At 50.9% G+C, this 25,613-nt stretch overlaps 1 protein-coding gene and 2 long non-coding RNA genes across 6 annotated transcripts in view; 2 read left to right on the top strand and 1 right to left on the bottom strand.

Moving 5' to 3' along the window:
• Window positions 1–25,613, bottom strand: part of ZBTB16 (zinc finger and BTB domain containing 16) — a 190,652-nt gene that overhangs the window by 82,472 nt on the left and 82,567 nt on the right. For both annotated transcript variants that reach the window (XM_030333335.1, XM_032594968.1), the window contains exon 3: window positions 8,944–9,041. In XM_030333335.1, coding sequence (XP_030189195.1) covers window positions 8,944–9,041 — 98 coding nt within the window. The remainder of the gene's footprint in view (window positions 1–8,943; window positions 9,042–25,613) is intronic.
• On the top strand, window positions 10,236–14,756 carry LOC115525925. 3 transcript variants are annotated; one of them, XR_004344171.1, is made up of 3 exons: window positions 10,236–10,572; window positions 11,241–11,353; window positions 12,239–13,650. It is a non-coding gene; the product is annotated as an uncharacterized LOC115525925 (long non-coding RNA). The 3 variants fall into 3 exon arrangements; XR_004344170.1 differs by lacking the exon at window positions 10,236–10,572 and adding an exon at window positions 10,593–11,123; XR_004344169.1 differs by lacking the exon at window positions 10,236–10,572 and adding an exon at window positions 13,928–14,756 and having other exon boundaries at window positions 11,132–11,353; window positions 12,239–12,347.
• LOC116738336 lies at window positions 14,806–21,740 on the top strand. Its single transcript, XR_004344172.1, has 2 exons — window positions 14,806–15,743; window positions 21,216–21,740. It is a non-coding gene; the product is annotated as an uncharacterized LOC116738336 (long non-coding RNA).

Raw genomic sequence — 25,613 nt, 5'->3', positions numbered from 1 at the left:
ACTTAAAATTCATAATCTTCTCCCGAGAGATGGCTCCCCAAATTGTGTAAGCCTCAGGCCCCAGCAAACCTAGGTCTGCCCCAGGAACACGATCGCCGTAGTAACTGGGGATTCACTTACTCCACGATTCCTTATCAAAATGCTTCTATATGCCAGGCACTATGCCAGGTCATGGGCACGTGAGGATGCACAAACCACATGGCGCCCAGCGGGCACTGCACTCAGGTGGCTGGTACAGACCTCGGTGAGCACAGCGGCAGCAAGATGGGCTTTTTTTCCGCAGCAAAGTCCAATACGGACCTTGCAAAACCTAACCCCGTGCATCCATGCGTCCGTGCTCGGCTCAGGTTGAAGACACATCCAGGGACCCAGGAAAAGCAGAAGCGAAGCCAGAGAAGATCCATGCTGGTCCCCGAGAGGCAAGGGCAGGAGCACAAAAGGGACCAGGCTCTGGGAGCACTCTCCGGGCACTCACTCAGGAGTCCTCCCCAGGCCTTCTGGGCCAGAGGGCCATTCTGTTCCCCCACCCCAACCCCGTCCAACTTCCAAGCTAAAAAGCTTTGAGGAGTAGGAGAGAGACACAGAAGATCAACCAAGACGGACGGAGACAAAGACAGATGAAGATCTAAGAAAGGAGAAAGAACATACAGAAGAGCATCAGGACAGGGCTGAGGTCGACGCGGATGCCAGGACAGAGACAAAGAGATGGTGTGAGAGGAGACGGGGGAAATAATGGAAGGAGAGAAGAGCCACCCTGAAAAATAGCCTCCTGCCACCACAGAGAGCCCAGAAGAGGGCGCTAAGAAGAACATCCCCCCACCCCGCAAACTGAGCCCAGGCATAGCAGCTGGGGGGGCGGGATGTGAGGGCCACGGAGGAGAGCCCTGGATGACCGACCGCCCCAGAATCCTGGCAGGGGGTGCGTCTGGGAAGCAAAAGGCAGGTGAAAGGGCCCTGGAACTAGGAAAATGGCATTGCCTTGGGATGGAGCCTACACCAGCATCCTACCCTACCTACAACCCCATGATCTACTCATCCTCATACCAAAGCAAGGGCCAGCCAAACAGCCCAGAACTTAGGGAGGACAGAAGGAGCCAGGGAGAGAAAAGGAGAGAATGTAAGAATAAACAGCAGACAGACAGATGTCCTGGCATCCATGTCTCTGGGGGCATTCATGTCCCCATAAGAATATCATCACCCAGCTCTACAAAATCTTACGGTGTTGGGAGGGGGTGCATGGGGGGAGAAACCACCGTACTTTGGGGTTGAAAAAATCAGAAATAAACACAGAGAGAGGGGGGGGGGGGGAGGGACGGCAGAGAAAGAGAGCAAGGTTATTACATAATTTCTACTTTCTTTCCTCCACCCTTAAAGTAATGTTCTATCTGACAAGCTCCTCTCTGAGGGGGGAAAAATGACAAATCCAATCCAAAATTCAACAGCCTGTGTTCTGTTCGGAGAGCACACAGTGTACTGTACAGCCCATAAAACTCCAAACAGCCTCCAGACACTGCCGCAATCGTCCCCCATCAAAACACTTTGTCTTGCATACAAAAATAAGATACCGCGCTGAACGGAATACAAAATCAGCCCATTACAGTACAGGAGACTGCTACTTAGCAACGAGGGGGCTCTAAAGCCTCAGTGCTCGACAGGAAGCAAAATCTGTCGAGCCTGTTGGGCAAATGATAAACATTAGCAGTATTAAAAAAACACAAAAGCCATGTAAATGGATAGACATAATGTGGAAGCGAATTTATAGAATAAATTGGGACGGGGGACCAGAGCGTAGGGGAGAGAGGCTGGGATCCAGAGGGGTAGAGGCAACGAGCTTCCCAAACCCCTGCTAAGGCACCATATGGAGAGAGAGACGTGTGTATTTGGGGGGAGGAACATGTGAACCCTTCTTCACCCAGGGGCTGTAGGTGCACGGGGGCAAGAGAAGTGGAGGAACGCTGTTTAATACAATGACCTGCATTGAACTTGGCGAACTTCCTCTGCTCGGCTGGCCTGACGTACAATCTTCAGAGCACGCATACCCTGCAGCACCAGGGTGGACAGACCTGGGGCTTACCTGCCCCGGGGGCCAGCATCATACCCAGTGCTGTTACAGGACCTGTCACTTGCTGTAAACAAAATCCCTAGCCAGAAAAAAAAAAAAAAGTTAAAAAAAAAAAAACAAAAAACAGAGGCAACAAATCCAAAAGCACCCCATCTGGGCTGGAAAAATCAGTATATTTCATCAGGTAAAGGGGAAAAATACTCTGGCTGTGAATCAGCAGCTGGGTTTCGGATCCTAGCCAAAACAGGAGCTAAAAAGCAAAACCATATTCTTCTGGTCTCAGTTTAAGGCTCTTGAGGCAAAGAGGGAGAAGGGGCGGGGGTGGGGGGGGCGGTGAGGAAGGGGGCAGGGGGGGGAAGAAATGTATTTTTCATCAGCCAGTGTATAATTTATAAACAGCATTAAACAGTTTTTGTTTTCTTTTTCCTCTCTCCCGTGTATGGGCTTGGACAGCAGTCAAGCCTGCATTAATTTCTGCTTTGGGTACAGTGTGTTCTTGGAGGCACATCTGCAAGCGATCATAAACTCTCTGGAATGCTGGCAGAACATCCAGACCTGCCGGCAGGCCAGTGACGACACCACTCTGGGAAAAAGTTCGGGAAGCAGGCCAAATTCAGAGCAGGGGGGGGGGGGGGGAGAGAGAGAGAGAGAGAGGGAGCGCAGTGTGTTCAAGACAGAGCCGGGGAGAGTGGCTGCTTTCTTCCCTCTTCCCCTCATTCTGCACCCCGTCACCACCACCCACCGAAGGGAAGACAGTGGGCTTCTGAGCCTCTTCTGTCTGACCCTCTCTGTGCTCTTAACCCCAACCTCCATGGTGCCTGCTTCTGAAGGCGTGCCGAGGGCGATACAGGACCTGAGGAAGTTTCTGGTTTACCCCGGTGGCAGAAAGCTACTCTGACGAACAGACCGCGACATTCACTTGAGAGCAGGCAGAGAGGGGATGAGAGGACCACAGCTCAGACCTGCCTGGATAACACCCAATCTCTTGCTCTTAGCAGATACCTATCTGGCAAGAGAGAGGTGACAGAGACAGCAAGTCCTGAGAGGCCACCTTTAAACCCTAAGACGCCTCTCCAATCCTCAGCCTGGGGACCATACGTTGCCACCACAGGGAACCATCCAGCCGCCAGGCTCCCCCCTCCCCACTTGCCCTGTCTCTGGGAAGACCCTGAACCCCAAAGCTCAGTGTTCCGAAAAGAAAAAAAAAAAAGGAACAAGTACAATCCACAGGTCTTTGACATCTGTAATTTTTTTCCCCCTTCCATTGGACCAGGACATGGGAAAGCATGAGAGAACCAATCTGGTTTCTGGTCCCAACCCTTCCAGCCCTTTTTCTGCCAGACGGATGACCCAGGCCCCTGAAGATATGCCCTGGCCACCCCCATGCTGCTGCTGGAATCAGAAAATCCATCAGCCAAAGACCATATTCCTTCCCAGTGGCTCCGACAATGGGGAAGAGACTGGTATCAGGGGAGATTTCTCAACAGCCATGGCTCATGGTGCCCAGAAAAGGGCAGGAGGATGGCGAACAGGGGACCTACTGATCCCTGGCAGGACTGGACTCCCAAAGAAAGGCCACCCTCAATCGGGACTAGAGGCACGGGCCTATCCACCTTCCAACCACACCCCAAGATTGTCAGGCCTGCCATTTCTCCAAGGGGTCTTATAAATCCTATACTCCAGACTAGTCTACATCAAAAAGCCCACAGTCCTTTCTTTCCAGGAAAAAAAAAAAGTGTCACTCCCTTATTCAACCTTCCACTCACTGGCTCTCCAGTGCTGCAAGTAAAGTGCACGTTGTTTTGCTACTCAAGGCCCCCACAATCTCACCTCATCCCTCCCTTCCAAAGCCTGCCTTCTCCACCCCCCCCACCCCGCCCCCAAACCCAACACAGCCTGTACATCCCGGCTACGCTGCATGTCATCATGGTGGCTTGGGTCTCCCCTACCAGTTCCTTTCAAAATTCCATTATTCCCACCAGTCATTTTAAGTTCTACCACCCTCTGGAAAGGACACTCTCCTCCTGCAAGTTCCTCCTAGAATTCTTCCTGACTCTTTGTGTCCAACACCTTCTTTGGTCATTTCAGTCAAACATCTCTCCTACTGGGCGTAAGCTCCTTGAGGGCAGGGATGCTGTAAAGCTCTCTCCAGTGGTGCTTAGTCAATGTCCGCTGGCTGCAAAAACGAATGACGCTCCCAGGACAGGGGCAGGCCACAGAAACCTGCAAACCCCTCAACAGCCTGCAGTCAAGTCAAAAACAGGAGCAAGGAGTTCTGGGTGTGCTCACTTACAATCCACCAGTACTGCAGCCAAGCCGTGGGAAATCCTACCTAATGGGAAACCTTACACCAGCAAATCCCAGAACCAACCCGAGCCACCGCCTGGGTCTGCGGTCTCTGCGTGCACATCTCAGAGCCAGGAATCACCTCTTCAGTGACAGCAAGGAGTGGCAAGGAGACAGCAGGTCGCCGATCCCCACAGCAAAGGGTGGGAAGGGAGCTGTCAGAGCGAGCCCAGGAGGAGCAGCTTTGCAAAGCATCCAAGGTGGTCACTCCTCCCACCAGGCCTTGTTTTTTTTCCCCAAACCGTCCCCATCCCAACGCACCTCTGGGAACGCAGGGTGTGGCCAGATCTATCCTCATTAGTTAATGAGTTAGGTTATTTGTTAATTTAAACTTATCGTTATCATCAGGTATATCTCATAAACACTTGATTAGTTAACGCACTCAAATAGAAATAAAAACTTCAATTAAACTGAACATTCGCTACTACCATTTAGGGTCTTAAAAAAGGAAGAAAAAAAAGAGAGAGAGAAAGAGAGAGAGGGGGGAAGAGAAAGAAAGAAGTGTCTCCAAGAAGGGCCTCCTACAGGGCAAACTTCTAATTAAACAAATTGTCGATTTCACACAATGAAAACTGATTTAGGAGTGTAAATTTAGTATTCCAGTCACTGAAAATAAAACCTCATGTTGTCGGTCTCCTACAGGCTGATTTCCTCAGATAGGGAAATGCAGAGGAGAGGAAGACAACGTGAGAAGGGGCAAGAGCCGAGAAGGAAGAGCAAGCCAGAGCGTTTCGTTCTTTCATAAATAACATCTCCGCAGAAATCCGCGCGGCCTGTTCTCAAGCATCGGAGCAGCTCCTGTCTTGCGTCCTCCTTCACCCCACCCCTACCAGATTAGAAAAAAAAAAAAAAAAAATTAATCGCATATGATGACAAACTTGGCTCAGCACTCACTGTACCCACTGTACCCACAAGGCTGGCTCGCAGCCAGGCCTGGCCGGGTGCCAGAACTACAATAACAAACACAGGCCACGCTAGCCAAGAGGGGGTGGGGGCGGCCAGCGCGCCCAGCAAGGAAGTGAGCCAGGAGGAGCACCGTTCAAGCTCGGCCGAGCACAAGAAAACAGCAGGAATGTGCCTGGTCCGAGGGCGGCAACCACATTCAGGGGAAGGCGGGGGCACCGGGACCCGCACCCAGATCCCAGACTTGCTTCTCCACGGCCTGCCCCTTGGAATGGTCCCCGAGGTCCTGGAGCATCTATTGTTCTGCTAGGCTCTGCAGTGCGGCCCCAACCCTCGGGGACGGTCTGTAAAGTGGGTCTGCATGGCACACGCTCAGGGGCCCGAGCCTGCAAAGCCCGGCAGCAAGAAACATCTCGGGTCCTCTAAACCGTCAACAGAGTTCTGTGATCGTGCAACGGACAGAGGAGTCAGAACGTGTAAAACCCCACCTCCCTCGGCCCCTAGAATCCGACAGGAGACCCGGCACTGCTGCCCGGCCCTCCACACCCCTCCTCCGGGGCCTTCACTGTTTCACAGGGGGCGTGAATGATTCAGGAAGTGGTCCAGCCTCCCTCTCAGCTCGTGTTGCTATTTTATTTTCAAGACATCCCAACGCAGGGGCGACAGGTACGCGGGAGAACGACACGGAAAGGAGCAGCAGAGAACAGAAATATCTAAGCAGGCAAGGAGCTGTCTGCAAAGGTGAATGAAAGCACTATGACCCTCCCCCCCCCCCCCGGCCAAATCCTCTCTTCCAAGGACACTGGCAAGTGGGTTTTCAGAGAGACAAGTTATTTTGCACAATCAGACTCTGTGTCGAGTAAGATATGAATGGAAAAGAAAGCCTAGGGAGACAGGACATCTGGAGGAGACCATGGGAGCCCAAAGTGGCATCTCAGGCAGGACAGGAGAGCACATCCCTAGGCGGTGGCTGGCTCCGGAGAGGGTGGTGCAAAGTCACTCATATTGTCTGAACTGGGGGCTCTGGGCCCACCAGCAAGTGCATAAGCAGTGCCTCTCCTCTCTGCTGCTCCCACTAGAGCCACCAACGCTGCAGAGACTAGCTTGCTCACATTCAGCCGATACGGGTTGGTGGGCTCCCGGCTGCCCCCAGTGAACCTCTGGGTCACAGTCTAAACCGTTCGTCTTGTAGGAGGGAGCCGGCAGGAGACTAGAGCTCCCCTGACACAGTCTTAAGCCCTCCCAGGCCACACTCACTCATCTGACCACCATCTACTGACTCCAAAAACGTGCCTAGCAATGTGCTGTACATAATGGGGAAACCCCATCCCCAGTAGCTTACAGCCCAGCAGAAGAACAGAGGGAGAGGGAAACTGTATTTACAGAGAGGCTATCACGGGTCAGGCCTAGTGCTCAGGGTCTGAGGTGAGCCTCACAATTTCTCCAAGGTAGAGTCAAGCGCTCTCATCTTACAGATGAGGATACAGAGGCTCCGGAAGCTTACGTTTTTGGCCCACGATAACGTGGGCAGGAGGTAGGTTTCCAAATTTCTACCCCGGACTCCCAAGGAGGGGAGATAAGGCAGGTCCCTAAACAACCACAGCACAAAGAAGAAAGACTGTGCCCGGAGAGCTTCAGATAAAGAAATGCAGACACCCAGAAGCAGGCAGGACTGCTCCTGGCTGAAGGTGGGGAAGTGCGGAGGATGGCATTGCTAAGGGACCTCAGAAGATCCGGCAAGGCCGGGGAAGGGTTATTCAAGCAGAGGGAAGGGGGTGAACAAAGCCACGGAGCCCAGAAAGCAAGCTGTGTCAGTATGCACAGGGAGCAAACCAACAGACGGGTCTGGCTAGCGTGCTGGACTCAAGGAAGGGGCAAGGAGGAAGGATGCTCGCTGGGCCAAGTTCCGGAGTGGGCGAGGAAGCTTTAACCACAGGCTGAAAAGTGTGTTACCCGCGTGGAAGTGTTCAGCACCTCACTGTTGGAGACCACACAGGGGCCCGCACCAGGAAGCACATAAAACAGAAGACCCACACTCTTGGCACTTGGGGGGTGGCCAAGCCGGTTGGCAGACAGCTTTGAAACCCCACACTGAACCCTAAACAACCCACCAAACTGAAGGGAAGCGAAAAGATACAGGGTGCAATTTATAAAAACAGGACAAAAGGAGTCCATGAGTCCCGAGCAGCTGCTGGACACAAGGGTATATGGACTCAGGACTCCAGGCCAATGTGGGATGGGTGGGCAGGACGAGGACGGTTCAGTGTGACAAGGGTGAGGGTGGGCGACCCCGCCGGGAGAAGAACGGAACACACGAAGATGTGCGGACAGAGAGCGCGTGCTGAGACAGACAGCCACCTGGCGTGGCACGGTGCCTGGATCTGGAAGTGGTTGGGGCACCTGAGGAGAGGCCGTGAGGGCCAGGGAGAGAGCATCCCATGCAGCACCGAGCCACACGGGCTCTGCAGCCAGACTGTGGTGACTGAAGCATAAAAAGCACCAAACAGCATTGACGTGACCGTGCGAGCCACGGGAAGACAGACTGCAAACAGCCAGCCAGACCAGAAGCTTCTGGGGTAAGGTGACGGGAACATGCTCCAGGGGCAATGTGGGGAAAAGGAAGGTGAAATGGAAAATCGCCATTTACGACACACCACATATACGCCAGGGCATGTACAACAGATGCTTTTAACCTACATTCTGTCCCACAGTTTCTTTAAAAAAAGGACACAGGTTAGGCAACACCTGCCCTTTACAGATGCACAAAACGGGGTTCAGAAGACAGATCCACCCCAGGTCACAAAGCATGTATTACAGATGAGGTTTGAACGTGTGCCTAATCCCAAAGCCCGTGCTCACTTCACAAATGCTGGAGGGCTAGTGCTGGGCGCAGTGTGGGACAAAGACATCCACACGTGACAGTAAGAAGATGGCCTCACCTCTCCCCCAAAATGTGACCCAAAGGTTGAAAGACATGGGAATCAGAAGAAGAGAGCACTGGCCCTGAAAGGGAAGTCTGAAGGCCTCTGCAACTGAACCCGGACACCCCGCTGGCCTCAGAGCAGCACCATCAGACCCGGTGTATCCTTCCCTCCACCAAGGAGAGCTGGGCACGCTGCATGTCAGGTACCACTCCGTTTCCCGTGCTTCGGGGAACAGAGCAGCTTTGCCCCAAACATGGGCAAAACCCCCCGCAGCCACACAGCCAACCCCCCTGGAACTGGGTAAAAGTACCTTGCAAAAGACAGCACGAGGTAACTAGCTCTGTGTTCCTAACCTGTTCAATTAAAGGCTCCCATATTAACATGACCCCAACAGTCAGATTCACGAGACACTGAGAACCGAATGCCACAACTGTTGTGCTAATGCAACTGTCGTCTGCTTTGGAAGGGAGATCACACACAGGGGACTGGGACTAACAAAGCCCTAGGAAACCCAAGAGAGCACGAGGACGGGTTTGTGTGGACGGTTACACTGTTAGGACGAACTCTCTGCTCCATGAACCTGGAGAGAGCATCCACAAAACACGGTGGACCACAAGCCCCGGCTGGCAGTGGGGACATCCGGGCTCTGAGTGAGGGCAGGGGCAGTTGCCTGGGCTCAAATGGGCCAGTCAGGGCAGCATCGCCTACCTGAATGAGCCAGTAAGTGCATTCTTAGTCGCAAACTATCCAGGAACCGCTTTCCGCAGAGTTCACACCCGTACGTCTTCATCCCACTGTGCAGCTTCCTGTAGGGAGAGGAAAAAATAGGTTGCGGCTGCTCTGGCTGGACAGGAGGCAAGCCCACCCTCACCTGGGGGCTCTGCGGACATCCCTCCAGTAGGTGGGCAGGAGGGAGGGGAGGTGGAAGGCATGGGGGCTACAGATGGGCACTGACGGAGACATCCCCACATGCTCAGATGGCCGAACGCGCCCCTCTTCCCAGGGACCGCTGCCAAGGAAGAATCTATTCCTGGTCTTGTCCAAGAGCTAGAGAACAGGGCACTTGCTACTGCTTTACCCACTGGCACACAGACCAAGGGGGGGAAAGAAATCAGATCCGATTTCAGGGTGAGAAGGAAGAAGCACGGGACAGTCAGTCAGACATAACGCTCACTGTCGAACTAGCACTGGGCGTCCTCGGAGGCCACCGGGCCTCTGCTCCCCTCGGTCAGGTCACGTCCCCCACTGCGCTGCAGTTGTGCACGTGCTGAGCTCCCCCACGACACCGTCAGACTCCGAAGGGGTAGCACGTGTGCCCTTTCTCTCTCCCATCCCCAGCTCCCACGACAGTGACCGACACATAGTAGGCTCCGAATAAGCTTATTAATGAATCGGTTGCCTTTATGGACACAATAAAGCCGCTTCTCTCTTGGGGTATCCAGATGTTCTCAGAGCCGCACGTAAGTGTCTCTGACACGCATGCCCTTCCCCTAAGGCCCAGCTTAGAAGATGTCTTCCTTCTGTTTTGACCAGAGGTTGAGCCCTGACAGGAAGATTTCAAGAAACTGGGTAACATCACCCTACAAATGCAGAATGGTGCGGATGGTAACGGTCATTTGGTTTTCCAGGTGCTTTCACACACTGCATCTCATTTTACCAACACTGCAATTCTGTGAGTCGGGCCTGACACACAGGACCACCCCAAGAAGACAGAGGTCCCGGTAACAACTGGCCAGAGGCCCAGCCTGCAACAGAGCTCCGGTCCCGAGCTGGACCTTTCGCCCCAAGCCCCTCTGCTCTGTCAGAGGCCGGCAGCCGAGTCGGGTAAGACGCAGGGGAGCAGGCGGGTAGCAAAGAGCTGAGCGGTGGGAAGAAGGTCTATGTGCTGTAGGCCGGCAAGGATCTGAGCTGCTGGCTGGCGTGTGGGCCATCTGGCCTGAACACTGACTTTCTTCCCACCCACACTCCTGTTCTCAGGCCCTTACTTGCCACTGCCAGATCCGGGATCCACCTCCGCCCCCATCTCTGTGCCTTCTTGCCCTACGGAACAGAGCAGGGAACGGTAGCCAGAGGCACGAGCTGATGGCAGGAGGGCAGAGACTAGAGCATACAAAGTCCCCTTGGAGTCGACAACCCATTGCAATCAGACGGTGACGGGCGAGGATCACGGTAAAAGGCTGGATTGCTGCTGGTACACACAAGACCGAGGGTGTGGAGGGGAAGTGTTACACGCCCAAGTCAGCAGCACCCGGATCTGAGCCTCAGAGCCCAGATCACGACCACTACACCGAGCCACCCGCCCCCACCACCTTCCAATCCCCTAACGAGAACTCAGTGGTAAGTCAAAACCACGCAGGCCCCCAGGTGAGCCTCCTGAGTGCCACGGTCTATGGGCCACGGTGGCTTGAGGATGACACGCCACGTCCACGCCCAGCCCCCTTCACAGAACTCTTTCTCAATCAGGCTGTTTTGTTTGCTCGCTTTCCCTTTACTTCCTTGCCAAAAGCAACAAATAATTTCTCAATCACACACACACACACACACACACACACACACACCCTCAGCCCTGATACTGTAGTGCGCCCCACCCCCATATTATCTTACTCCTGGCCATGGCCGATCCAACCCAATTGGGAAATAGTAACCGTACAGAACATTTTAACTGAACATTCTTAACTCCAAATAGATTTCACAATGCTGGACACTGGGACATGTCCTAATAGCGTTCTGGGCAAACCATGTTTTTAAACACATGCCCAGGCAACTGAGCGTGTATGTGTGCGTGTAAACACATGATAGACAGTATTCCTGCCACTCACCCAGGCATGGCAAATGTTTGCTTTCCTAAGACATGTTCTGTGGAGCAGCAAAAACTCAATTCACAAGTGGTTCGGCCGGTGAACCTCTTGCACGCATTCACGGTCATGTGTGGTGGAGGGCAGGGCATGGGTTTCCATCCCATCTATTTCCATCTTTTTCTTCACTCGCGATTTCTTACCTTCCAGGAGTGCCCACCTCTCAGGGAGCGGCTAAGCGGAGGACCAGCACCTATTTAGACAGGATTCCCAAAAGGACCCTGGAGTGACCAGTCTTCCAGTATCAGCAGCCATCAACCAGGGTAAGCATCCCAACCCACCTCTTCTCCCTGCAGGCTCCAGACCAAATCTCTGACCCCGATGAATACTTTCTGGGTAACCCCACTGCCTTCTTCCTGGAGGCGAATGGATTTGCCCGGCAATCAGTGAAAGCGGCTTTCTTGGGCCACTGGACTAGCCTGGTGTGAAAGGCGGTAGACTCTTGCCCTTTGCTGGAGAGACAGCAAGGTGCAGGGAAGGCTGCGGGGCCAGCAGCCAGAAGACCTGGTTCCTCAGCCTTACTCGGCCATTAACTTGATTTATAACCTTGGACAAATCATGCTGTAACAACCTCTCTGCATCTTTTTCACCTGTGAAATGATATGGGGGACTTCTAAGGCTTTGATCCCTTATGGAACCTAAATTTTAACAGTCAAAACTCTTACTCATAGGGTGCCTGGATGGCTCAGTCGGTTAAGAGTCTGACTCTTGATTTTGGCTCAGGTCACGATCTCGTGGTTCATGAGATCAAGCCCCACGTCAGGCTCTGCGCTGACAGCAGGGAGCCTGCTTGGGACGCTCTCTCTCTCTCTCTCTCTCTCTCTCTCTCTCTCTGCCCCTCTCTCGCTTGCAGGCAAGAGAGTGCTCACATGCGCACGCACTCTCTCTCAAAATAAACAAACATTATTAAAAAGATCTTCTTCCTATCATTTTGCCTAGTTTCCAAGGAATTTCCCTAAAGGGCATTATTATTATTATTCTCTCTGAACCACATTCCACTGTGTGATGTCCCATGACACCTAGGCAGCCAGGCTAGGATGGCCTAAACAAAAATCGACACCCAACCCTAAAATCGATACTCATTTTAAAACCTTCTAATCCAGACAACCTGAGTTTCTTCCTTTACTCATCTGTGGTCTATTTTTCAGTGAAAGAAACTTCTGGAACCCATCAGCAGCCTTTCTTTGGAACCATTCTGCTGCCACGCATTTCTCAGCCTTCAGAGACACAGATGTCCCATCTTGTCTGATCCTTGGGGTAAGGACACTGCCCTGTACCTGACCCACTAACTCAGCGTCCCACACAGGTTACCAGAGGTGAGTGTGGCATCCATGTGATCCACACGAAGTACAAGGACAAAAGTCCTGCCCCACTGCCAGAGAGACAAGGGCAAAGCACACTAAGTTCAGAAGAGAACAAGGAAGCACTTTATAGCCCTAGGAGTTGAGTGAAGCCCAGCACTGGTTTGCTCCTATCTTTCGTTACTGTTCAGAGCCCCAAGGGAAGGATGTGGAATGGAAAGGTGAACCCTTCCACCCATAGAAAAAGGAAATGGCAGAGAAGAATCTGAGTGCCTTCAAGAGACTTGGCTACCAGCAGACTCTCTGTACAGCCTGCAGAATGACCAAGGAGAAATAGAAGTCCAGCTGGCTTCTGAGCAAAAGTGCAATTTGTATGAACCCATGGTCTCTCACTCTGCAGACCACAACCCCTGCCCCGCCCCCTGCCACTACCACTATACTATGCAAGTGATTTTGATGAAAATGGAAATTCTGTCCACCTCCCTCTTCCTCACCACACACGCATGTTTTCCCAGTCTGGTCTTGTCTTTTTGCAAGGTCTAACTGCTCATGGCCATCTGAGGTCACCAGCCTCCACTACAGCACAGGAAGGAAGGACAGGTGGGGACATCTTTGTGCCTGTCTGCATAAGTCCCTCGGTTTCACGCTCCCTTCTTTGAGAAGCAGTCCCGTTGCTGAACGCCATTTTCAGAGTAACCCAGTTTCAGCATGGCCCCAACACTTCTGTTCCATGCTTGCTGGAGGATCCATCCCCACTCATGCTTCAAGTCCCCGCCACGCCCTCCCCACCTCGTCCCGCCAAGCGGTAGTGCTGTCCCAGCACGGCCCACAATTGGCCCACTGGGCAAACCATCTTGAATGGAACAGATTTTCAATTATGTCCAAAAAGACAAAGAAAAAATTAACCTTTGGCAGGTTTCTAGCTATTTTCTCAAGAGAGCTGAATCATTATGAGAAATTAGAGCTAAGCAAATCTGAACCTTTTAACAAGTAACTAGAGAGAAAGACTCATTCCTTCTCACTGATTCTCAACCACACAACCCTCGCCAGTCAAGTCAAGCTAGCAAGATACATCGAGCCGTCTCTGTGCTACTGGAAGTCTGACAAGTCATAGATTTTGTCTGCTCTGGGCTATAAACTACATAACAGCAGACGCCATGTTGATTTTCCCTCTTCTTCAAGGGGTCTAGTTTTATTTTTTTAAATTTTCTTGATGTTTTTTATTTCATATTTGAGAGAGAGAGACAGAGACAGCAAGCAGGGAGGTATAGAGAGATGGAGACAGAATCTGAAGCAGGCTCCAGGCTCTGAGCTTCAGCACAGAACCCAACGTGGGGCTTGGACTTACGAGCAGTGAGATCATGACCTAAAGTCATCATCTCGGTGAGATCGTGAGCTAAAGTTGGACGCTCAACCGGCTGAGCCACCCAGGCGCCCCACGTAGGGTCTAGTTTTCGAAGGGATTTGCTCATTGCTGCTAAAGAAGCTCCTCCATCTAAGGTAGGCTCGAGGCATCCCTCCTCTCATCTTTAACAGTATTCCAAGCACAAGAACTTCATGGACACCTCCAACCCAGTGCTGAACTCTTGTCCTGTGGCTCCTGAAGTCTGCACAAGGAAGGCCAATGCTATTTCACAGCCACACAAAGCCTGAGCTTCAGACCAACCCATCATTCTCAAGATGAGCCTTCATCTCCCCAGTGTACCTAGAAGGTAAGAGCAGAATGAGTGGCAGCAAAGAGAGACCCATGCCGTACTCCATCCTCCCCTCCAGACCCAGCTGACCGTAACAGTGCTCCCTAAGAGCACCTTCTGTGTCTACTCTCTGCAGGAAGATTTCAGCCCGTCTCTATGCCACAGAGCCAAGGGCCACAGGAAAAATGCTAGGAGAAGGGCCTGAAGGGGGGCTCCAGGCCCAGCAATGCCCACATTCCATTTCTTCCCAAGTTCCTCTGGCCAGAGACAGAAGCAGTCAAAGCAGGCCAACAGGAAGGTTTAGAGAGGGAATTCAGTTCCAATAACCCAAGAGCTACACTCCCTCTCTCCCTCCCTCTCCTCCTGGGGATCTGAAAGTGCTTGAACTGTGAGTTTTGCGAGGTGGACCAGCAGTGAGAACTTGAGTCTGTCCATGGGGAAAGTGAGTGGGAGGGAACTGCCCATCTTTGAAAAATAAAGTGGGGAATCCATCTTATAAGGACTTTATTAAGGTCACGTTTTTCTTGTTCTCAGCTTAAGTGATCCCATACCCTGAACGACATGTGGCTCCGGCCAGTGCGGCCTTCATGGTCCTTCCAACAATTCACCCCCTTCTTGGTCTGAGCTGTTCCACATGCAGAAGCCACCCTAAAGCCTGGGGCTTTTGCTTTCTGATCCCAAGACCATCAACTTGACCTATGCAGTGCTTCTAAGGGGTACTCAAAACAGGCAAGGACAAGACAGGAGATTCTGAGAGTCAGATCCCAAATGACGCTCTTCTCTCAAAGCCTGCTGCCCACATGGAAACCAATATTCTCCAAGGTTCTCTTCTTACCATGGGAACCTAGCTACCACCAAACCGCCTTCTTCTTCCTCTCCCTGAGCAGGACCTGACCAGCTGGCAATGGCATGCTGCCTTGTGCCCCATGTGGCCATGAGACGAGGCAGGTCCCTTCACAGAGCTCTGCCAAGACTCTCAGTCTCAAAAGCAACAAATGATTCCCAAGCCCCATGGTCAGAGAACTCCACCCTGGCCTTGCTCACCTCTCCAACAAGAAACAGAACCAAGAGAGGACAGAGGAAAGAGCTTACATACTTCGGCAATGGGCTTATTCCTTTCTCTAAGACTCAAAAGTTCGAAACACACCTCCAATGTCCGCTGACCTTTAATTCAAATGGCAAGAGGAAGACCATTCTTGGGTTCTGGGCTCCAATTTTTAGAAGGCATGAATGAAAACTTATCAGACTATCAGGAATTACTCCCCAGAGCAACTTCCAGGGAGATTTCAAGGTGTTTCCATATTCAGTTCAATCTCCTGAACTTTCTACACATGCCTTTCTGTGGGGAAGGGGTACTCTGAAAAGAGCTTGCTCTACTGAAGGCATCCACCCTAAACCAGGACAACTGGAATACTCAAGGAATGTTCCCTACCTTCTAAGGGTGACATCATCTTGTCCCAAGGGAAGGTCTCTTACGGCTACCATCAGTGACACGTTCTAGTCCGAACGGGTCATTAGTCACATCCAGTATCATTCTCCTTAGGAACAAGCCATGTACAAGTTCTTCGAAGCTAGAAGCTCTTTGAGGACAAGGAATAGGTGTCTATTTCTGCGCCTAAACCCTCAGCACAGGTGCAGACAACTGGAGCTCCTGCTAGGTAAGCAGTCGCCAACCAGCCTGAGACAAAAGGATACCTGGCCACTGAAACCCAGCCCTGGGACTGCCTGGGATCACAGAAGGGGCCTGGATTGCCCAGGGTGGGGGTGGGGGAGAAAGATTATTTCTAATCTTGGTGGGGGAGTGGGTCACTTTCATTTTCTCAAGGCATAAAGGAAATTATCCTTTTACCCACTTTTTTTTTTAATGTTGAGATTAGACAGTCATTTGACAAGCTGTGAATGGGGAGCTGGTATTACCACAAATTATCCTTGTAGCGATAGAGTTCCTTGCTCCCTGACTAGTCAATATTAATAAACATTACCGAATGCTTTTACAACACAATTTATTTTTTAATATAGCTCTTTATGTATGCCATAAAGTAAATATACCAATAAAAGGCAAGGATTTCAAACAACAGATTAAAAAAAAAAAACAACCAAGAACTAACAGAGGGTTAGTTAACGCCTTCTGCGCCACAAGATAAGGGCTGACAGGACCCACAGAGCACACCCCTCTCCTGGGAACCCGGATCAGGGGAGCTCTGGAAAATGGTGGCCATTTGGCTGCTTTGGGGCCTTTTAAAGGGAGAGGGAGAGAATAGCAAAGAAGGCACATCTTCTCAAGGATCTAGAATAAAAGTGTAACACATTAGCTAAAACACTGTTCTGGGGGAGGGGGTGGGCAGGAGACCCAGTGTTCACTCCAGCTCTGCTGGTAACCATCAAATGACCTTGGTCGAACCACTTACCCTCTGGAGGTTCCACCCTATGCCCTCTGCAATAATACAAGGGTTGAGTTAGATGATTTCTTAGGTCCTTTCCAATCGGGCTGACGACACTGAAAGGCTGTGGGGCCGACAGGGGCCTATGCTCACCAAATTACAACCACCTTCATGAAGGTTCCATCCCTGATTCATCCCCTCAGCCTCCATCATTGAGCCCAGAACAGAGGAAGGACTCAGTGCATTTTTGCTAAATGAATGAACAAACCAACATGAAGGGGAATGCAAAAAGAAAAACATAGAGGTTAAAAAAAAAGAGAGAGACACAAAACACTTCCAACATACACACATATCCGTACAAGAACAGCTGTCTCTATTGTCCGAAAGAGAAGGCCTCCATGGGGTTCTTAGAAGAAGACCATGCATCACGCATGGAGCTGACTAAAAAGTGGAAGGAGCGGTCCTGAGCCTTGAAAACAGGGGAAAGGACAATGGCATTCCCCGCGGCCATAACCACACCAAGTACAGGGCTCTCCGATAAGGCTGCCCGTGTGGGTGTTAAAATACCATGTCAGAAATGACAAAGGGGCACACTAATCTCCCTGCAGCAAATGCTCCTTGAAGGGTCTTCGTGGCCACTGAGCACCGGGAGGCCTGGGCTTCAGGCTGTTACGCAACGGGGCCTTTGTTTAGAAGACCGAGTCCTTGTAAGTCATTTATTTGAAATATCTCCATCAACAAATTTCACCAAGAACAAAAGTTTTTCATTTGGGCGCCGGGCTACAGGATGATCTTATCACACACAATCTCATACAGTCTCTTTCAACAAGGTCTTAGCGCGCTTATCTGTGAAGTTCCTAGTAGCCAAATATGATTGAAATGTTCTATTTATGCTCACTGGATTAAGGAGATGTTGCAAAACTGCACAAAAACCTGGCACGTGTAAGCAAGGTATTACAGCTTGGGCAGTTAAGATCTGAGGGAAAGGAATCGATACACACTTTTGTAGTTTTTCTTTCTCCTTTTTTTTTTTTTTTTTTTAAAGAAACCAGGAAAGTTGTGCTTTTTGAAAAGGGAAGAGGAAAAATAGTAAAATGCCTTAAGATTTATAGCTTCTTAGAGCTTTTTCCAAACCCAAAACAGAGCACCAGGATGCATGCTTGGTGACGTCAGCCCAAAGAAAACAAAAATAAATCCCAAATATTCTCTCCAGACCCTAAAAGGCCCTATAAGGGAACTGAACTATGGTTACAGATGAGCAGGCGTTTTGGTTTTTTCCCCCTCACACCCATAAGAGGCTTCCATCTTAACCAGCACGAAGAGACAATTTCTCGGAAAACTGTTTTTGAAAAGCTACAAATTCCTCCTTTATCTTCCTGTGTTTCCTGGGTGTGGGGAGGCAGCGTTGTTTCCTGGTAATCGAGGCTCATTTTTACACACTCTCACTTCGGCCACGAAGCCAAGATGCTACCTTCAAATCCCACACACCAGCCACAGATCCTCAGAGACTGTGGAAATTAACTGAGGTTTATTAAGGGCCTAAGAAAGTTCCCTTCGAATTAAAGCCCTCTGAAAACCTCCTTAATGTATATTGCCTCATTCTTTCTGCTTTAGTACACTGAAAATTAAATTACTTCTCTATGAGGATTCTAAGCCGTTAGAGCCATCTTTCTCAACATCAGTTATGAACACAAGATAAGAGATTGGGCAGATGAACCTGTAGGGACACCAAGGCACATTGTGGAAATTACTGTCATTTTAATGAAGGAAAAGGTAAAAAAAAAAAAAATAGATATCCACCTCTTTTGCTGATTATTTTTTTCTTCCAGAAAAATGTAAAAAAGAAATCTAGTTAACTGAGGTTTTCTAAGAATAATGCTAATGCATTTATAGATCGCATCTGACTTCGAAAGGGATGCTGAGGGTCATCTCTACCATTCTGTGACTGGGGAAGAAAGTGCCACCCCCATTTTGTGGATGAGGAAATGGAGGCCAAGTGACTTACTCTCCTCTCCCATGGGAGCAGGTGGAAGTCTCTAGACTTCTCACCTCAGGATCTACATTCACATTTGCCCACCTGCAGAGGGTCTATCCATCCCACCCAGAATGTTCTCCCAGAGCCCCCCGGCAAAAGGCACGGGAAAACCATCAGCAGGAAAGGAGGCACTAAGAGCACACCCAGGATTCACAGGACCCTAATCAGAGGAAAGCAAGAAGAAAGGAGCCGCTAGGAAAACAGAAGCCAAATGATGACACCCAGGGTCCACAGACAGGCTGAGTCTCGGGGCAACTTTATAACCTCCTACAGAGAAGACCTCAGGGAAGGTACACCGCCCTCGTCCCTTGATGCTTACTATTTTACACTCCGTCTGTTAATAGCCTACTGTGTGTGCCCAGCTCTGGAAAAGTAAGACTGCACTTGAACGGTGCTCCGTCAAGGTGGGTTATACATCAACACTACTCTGCATTACTGCACTTGACTGGTTCCCTTTCCAGCACTTGGCACAACTTACAGTTAACATAGTGGGTTTCCTACGAGGGTTCCCCGCCTCTCCTGGACGGCACGCCACCTGGACAGAGACCACTGTCCGCTACGTCCTCACCGTCTGGCACAGTGCCAGGCTGCTTTGGTACAGAGCAGGCATTCAATGCATTTGTCTTAAAGAAACGGCTTTGCTGAGATACCATCCACATGCCGTAAGACCCACTCTTTTAAAATATACCGTTTGGGGGGTTTTAGTCCATTCACTGAGCCGTGCGACCATCACCACCGTCTACTTCCGGAAGATCTCATCACCCCCAAAAGAAACCCTGCACCTATTAGCAGTCACTCCCCATTTCCCCTCACTAACCCCCCAGTCTCTGGCAACCCCTAATCTACTATCTTACTCCATGGATTTGCTTATTATGAACATTTCATACAAATGGAAGCATACAGCGTGCGGCTGGCCTTTTACGTCTGCAAGAATTCACTTAGCGTGATGTTTTCAAGATTCATCCATGTAGTAACATTTATCAGTGCTTCCTTCCTCTTTATGGCAAGATAATACTCCATTGTATAGACATACCACATGTCATTGACCCATTTGTCAGTCAGCAGACACTGGGTTGTTCCTGCCTTTTGGCTCCTATGAATAACGTGGCCAAGAATATCGGCTTACAAGTTTTATCTTTGGACATGGGCTTTCACTTTCACTTCTCGTGGGTATATGCCTAGGAGTGGAACTGTTGGGTCATCCGGTACCGCTATGTTTTTAACCTTTTAACTGCCAGACCGTTTTCTAAGGCGGCTGCACGATTTTACATTCCCCTCGGCAATGTACCAGGGTTCCGATTTCTCAGTGCATTTTTGGACTAAATGAATAAATGAATGAGGATTCCTTCTGCTGTAGAAGCCAGCCGGGAAGCGGATAAACTTCCAAGGCTCCTCTGGTAAACTAGCATCTTCGTCTGCAGACGTGACATGCCACACTTGTGTTTAACAGAAATCCCAAAGAAGGCTATTTATATTTAGCTCATTCCAGAGAGAGAATCGAATGAAAAATTAAGACAAGGAAAGGAAAACACCAGACAGCCCAAAGCGGGTACTACCTTCTGCCTTCCCATGTGATTTCAACCCCGACCCTCCACACCCCATGTCCAGGCTCAAAAATTTAATAACACATGCTCCTTAAACACATTTAGATGAAAAAAACAGGAGCAGGATCCCAGCTCAACGGCAGCTGACTTTGATTTGGTCGGCAGTGAGGGGAGCTTTATTTGACAGCCCTGTTGTCTGTGACAGGAAGCTTGGAAATGTATTTAATAATACTTAAAACCAAAACACACACACAAACAAAAATATCGCAGGCAAATCCAGCAGGGAGACCCACAGTGCTGGAAACGACTGAGAACATGGGCAAGCCAAGAGCAAGGGCTGGCTTCTCTTCCTGAGCTTGCTGGAGGGGGGCAGGGTGTCCTGGAGAGGGCTTCAGGGACAAGTTCTGCTGAGGGCTCCCCAAACTTCTCTTTCCCCCTTGCCTTTCTTTGTCAAGAGAAGGCAGCCGTATTCCTTTCTGCACAGACTCCTTGCAAAGAACAAACAAACAAAGCCTGGGACAGAGCAAGGCCCCTGGCAAGCTGCAGGTAATTAAAACGGCCTGTAAATGCCCCAGCAGAAAGCACTTCAAAGAGACAGTAATTCCAGCAATGGCCAGTCAAGACTGTGTGGTGTAAAAATTATGAGTTTTCCCAACAGGGAGCTTTGTGTGAAAAGGACAGGGTTTGGTGGCAAAGGGAGGGCGAGCCACACAGAGGAGGCTTACAATTGGTGTCCGGACCCAGTGTGTGAGGGAGGGACTGTGTGTGTGTGTGTGTGTGTGTGTGTGTGTGTGTGTGTGGCATGCACGCAGGCAAGAGAAAGGGGGACGGTGTGCATGTGTATGTGTGAGAGCACACATTTATCAATGCCGAGACGCTCCAAGCGTGTGGGCATGGAGATAAAAGGCAAAATAAAATAAAAGCAACAGATACGCATCCTCTCCCCTGCTGGGCCTTGTTGTCACGGGGTGTAGCAGGAGGCTCCTCGGGCTCCTGCCTTGAGAGCCTGCAGAGCTGAGCCCAGGGTGCTGGAAATGCTGAACACCAAGCACCCCGGGCCCGACGACGGCCAAGGTGCGGTCGGCTCTCTGGATGCGACTGTGTCCTTTCCATCTCGCCGAGACACACGCTTACCAGCAGCACTCCGCATGCTACGTTGTCTTACAACAGGATGCAGAAGAGAGGTTCCCGAATCTGACCCCGATCACACTTGCCGGATCTTCCATACTGCCCGCCTGGTGTCCCGGGCTCAGAGGATGCTACGGCCAGCCCACGGCGTGGGACTGACGCACACTCATCATACGGGTGGCAAGCTCCATGCACAGGGACTCTGGTCTCGCTCTTCTCACACAGAAAATCCAGCCTGACGTGCTTGTCGGTAATCACCTGACCACGACACTGTACGTCTTTCTTTAAAGGCTTGTCGCTAGTGCATTTTTTTTTTTTTTTTGCCTGTATTTTCCCTGCAGAGCCCTGATCACCACAAAGAGACATTTCACCAGGCAGGGGAGCCAGTGTCATCCTGAGGGAGCCCCCGTGGTCCCTCCGCCCCCAAAGCTGGTCCGCGTTACCCCTAACCTTTGACGCGTGTCTACTGCCACACCAACGGCACTCGGGCTGCACCTGCTTGCGTGTCTGTCTCTTGGACTAGATGCAAAAGCACCCGAAGGCAGAGCTTTGCCTCATCCCTCTACAGCGTCAAGCCCAGCAAAGGCACAGCATCGGTGGGTGCTCACGACATGTTTTGGGTGAGTGGGTGGGGACGTGCGTCCTGGCCACAGCGCGGGTCATGAATCAGCCAGGACCTGTGCAGACAGCATCCTGCGTGCAGCCCGGCACCCCACCGTTCCTCACCTTCCTCGGCCAGCCAGGAGTGCATGTGGCCACAGGAGCCCGCGGAGGGAAGGTGGAGGCGAGCCCAGGCTCACGGAGGCAGCACAGAACCAACACCAGCCAGGGGCTTTATTTCCCCATAAACCAAGTCCTGCTCTGCCTCCCTCACAGCGCCACTCACTAACTCCTCCCCGACATCACTGGCTTTAAGCCCACACATAAAAATGTCCTTTACTATTTTTATTTAATGAGCTTTCATTTTCCTCCCCCTCTTCGTAAATGAGAAAGGAAAGCCCACCTCCTAATGGGGATGGGGGAGAGGAAGCAAAGTGGAATCTTTTTAAAATGGGCCGTAACTTCATGAAAAGCTTTCTCCTCGCCAACACCCCCCCCCCCCGCCATCCACGCCACCCCACCCCCATGCCCTCATGCCCTTCCATCCCTCCCGCATCTTCCATTCTCGCCATTCAAAACAAGATGCATGGATTCTGGACATTTGATTACTTTTAAGTATATATTTTTCCCTCAAATAGACTGAATACAATGGTTAGGAAATGTGACAGAAAACTATTCTGAGTCATTTATTGCCTTAATACCCACCTTTGTCCAACAGGCAGTTTTGACAACAGCGATAAATTCCAAATTTATGTCAACAGAGCATATGTTGAACACCTCATTTCTGAGCTAAAGCGGCATGCTGCCCTATAAATCACCGTTCTGTTTGAAATGAAAGTAGATTACAGGCCTGTGTTATTGAGCAGTTAGAGCTATAGTCATATAAATCAGAACTTTTAACTCTAGGCAATCCGTTGTGCAATTAACTAAAGGGTACTTTGTCATTTCAAGGCTTGTGCACAGGCTTGGCAGGGCTCAGAGCTACCGGGGAAGGGGCAGGAAGGAAAAAAGTTTTTAGGCCACAGGAAGGTTCTCGACTACTGACACACCACACCCCACATCGCCTCATCCCCCAGCCGCCACCGTGAGAACCTGCCAACACGGAACCCTGGCCAAGGCAACCTCACAACGAGAGCTGCCACAAAGACAACATCACACCGAGGGTTGTCACCAAGTCGGCTCTGGATGCCCGAGCGCCTTCTCGTTCATTAACTGAGCATTTCCTGGACACAAGCCACGTGCGTAACATTGTCTTCGGTGCTAACATGATGCCAGGGACACGAGAAGTGATAACAGTAATGCCAATGACAATATTAAAATGACACTGATTAATGCAAAAGAATTAGAAGAATCCTAGACCTAGCTGAAGCACTATTCTGTGCATTTTTATGCATCATTTCATCCAATCCTCAGAACAACCCTAGGAGGCCTTTGTTTTTATTTTGTTTTGTTGAGCTAGAAACTGAGGCATCGGCACCCTGGGTGGCTCAGTTGGCTAAGCATGCAACTCTTGATTTCGGCTCAGGTTATGATCCCAGAGTCGTGGGATCAAGCCCCATGTGGGGCTCTGTGCTGAGCGTGGAGTCTGCTTGAGATTCTCTCTCTCTTTCTCTCTGCCCCTCTCCCTGGCCCACACACACTCTCTCTCTAAAAAAGAAAGAAGGGGGGCGCCTGGGTGGCGCAGTCGGTTACGCGTCCGACTTCAGCCAGGTCACGATCTCGCGGTCCGTGAGTTCGAGCCCCGCGTCGGGCTCTGGGCTGATGGTTCAGAGCCTGGAGCCTGTTTCCGATTCTGTGTCTCCCTCTCTCTCTGCCCCTCCCCCGTTCATGCTCTGTCTCTCTCTGTCCCAAAAATAAATAAAAAACGTTGAAAAAAAAAAAATTTAAAAAAAATAAAAAAAATAAAAAAGAAAGAAGGGAAGGAAGGAAGGAAGGAAGGAAGAAATATATTCCTCTAAGCTAATTGGGCCATTCAGAATAAAAATATTTTTTTTAAAAAGAAGAAATTGGGGCACCTGGGTGGCTCAGTCAGTTAAGCATCCAACTTTGGCTCAGGTCATGATCTCACGGTTCATGAGTTCAACCGCCATGTCGGGCTCTGTGCTGACAGCTCAGAGCCTGGAGCCGGTTTCAGATTCTGTGTCTCCTTCTCTCTCTGCCCCTCCTCTGCTCACACTCTGCCTCTGTCTCTGTCTCTCTCTCTCAAAAATAAAATAAACGTTAAAAAAAAATTAGAAAAAGAAGAAACTGAGGCACAAAGAAATAAATAGGCTGCCAGGGGTCATAGAACTTGTAAGAGGCAGAGCCTAACATAAACCAAGTTCACAGAGCACAGAAGTTTAACAACTCGGATTCTGATGCCGATCCTGACTACAAATTCCAGGTCTACCAACAGAGTAGCTTTAAGACACTAGGGCTCTATAAGCCTCAGTTTTCTCATCTGTCAAGGGGGGGGTAATAAACTGTTACCTCAGAAGGCAGAAAAATGACATTGTGCACACAAAAGAGTGAGCACAGCCTTAAGAACATAGTGTTTTAAACAAATGTTAGCTAGTATAAGGCTGAAGAAGAAAGATAAACCCTGTCGCTGCCTGGCCAGTTCACAACCAGGCTGGTGAGAAAGCGACAAAGAAAGAATCTTGAAAGCAGAATGTAGGCATGTGCCAAAACGTCACCAAGCGGGCAAGTGTGAGTGCACACAAGAGAGCAAATCAGCAGCGGGTGGTGTGGCTGGAGGTGGCCTGAGGACACGGTGAGACTGGGCGGGTCCCTTGGAGTGGGGGGGGGGGGGGGGGAGGGGGGCTTTGCGGGCTCTGAAGGGCTCTATCTACCCATGTCAGGGAATAGTGAAAATGGAAAGGCCTTGGATGAGGGAGATCTCCATGTGATGGGTGCACCACAGGAGCCAAGCCCTGCCAATATGAACCAGTCGTGCCCGGCCCGGTCATCCACAGCGGTCAGGTGGAGAAGTGCGCAGGGATGAGCCTGCAGGGACCACACAGCGGTCTGGTTATGCAGAGTCCTAAGACACAGGCAGACTTCATTGCAGTCCTCAAGCAGCTGCCAAAACACGCTCCTTGGAACAGAGGGGCCGGCTGGGAAAGGAAGGCTCCGATGGGCAAGGACTGTGGAAAAGGAGGGACCGAGGAAAGTGTACAAATTCCACATCGAGAATGAGGAGACATCCAAAGATAGTAGCCGGGTCAGCCTTCGAAAGCAAAATGCCAACATCCCTGCCATGCACCTGTAAGACACCTCTGTGCCCCGCCCCCCCCCCCCCCCAGAATGTCCAGGAAGAGAAATCGGAACAAACTGCCTGCATCACCTGACCGGCACCCGTGCCTGGCTCCGTGGAGTACAAGTTACCACGGAAGGAACTCAAACGAGCTGCTGCCTCTGTCTGAAACCCGGCCGCAACGTCCACCCGATTCAAGAGGCCAACATCTACTCATCAGGATGCAGATGGAAAAAGGGATGCACGGGGAGGGGAGCCGCGGTGTTACTTCTTTCCCTCTGTCGCCCTGAGCTGGTCACCCACGCAACACGGCTGGAGGGGGGCAAGAACATGCAGGTCCCCTTTCTCTCTCATGAGCCTGGACAGGCTGAGAATCGGTTCAGTGTTTGCTTGGCATGGTGCGTGATACCACAGCAGCACGAGACTGTAATCTGCCCCCGAAAACTTACCGCCTAAAGAGAGAAGACGATACACGACAGAACACAAACCCGTTCTGAGCCCGCGCGCCAAGTGGTAGGTCCTGACTACAGTCGCCACATGCAGAGTCCATGGGAATCGACATCCCAGAGGCCTCCCTGAGCAGGTGGGCTCTAGGCTGGGCTCAG

This window comes from Lynx canadensis, chromosome D1, assembly GCF_007474595.2.
Source record: "Lynx canadensis isolate LIC74 chromosome D1, mLynCan4.pri.v2, whole genome shotgun sequence".
NCBI classification, from domain to species: domain Eukaryota; kingdom Metazoa; phylum Chordata; class Mammalia; order Carnivora; family Felidae; genus Lynx; species Lynx canadensis.
Note: the sequence above shows the minus strand (reverse complement) of the source record. Positions and strands in the feature narration are given on the sequence as shown.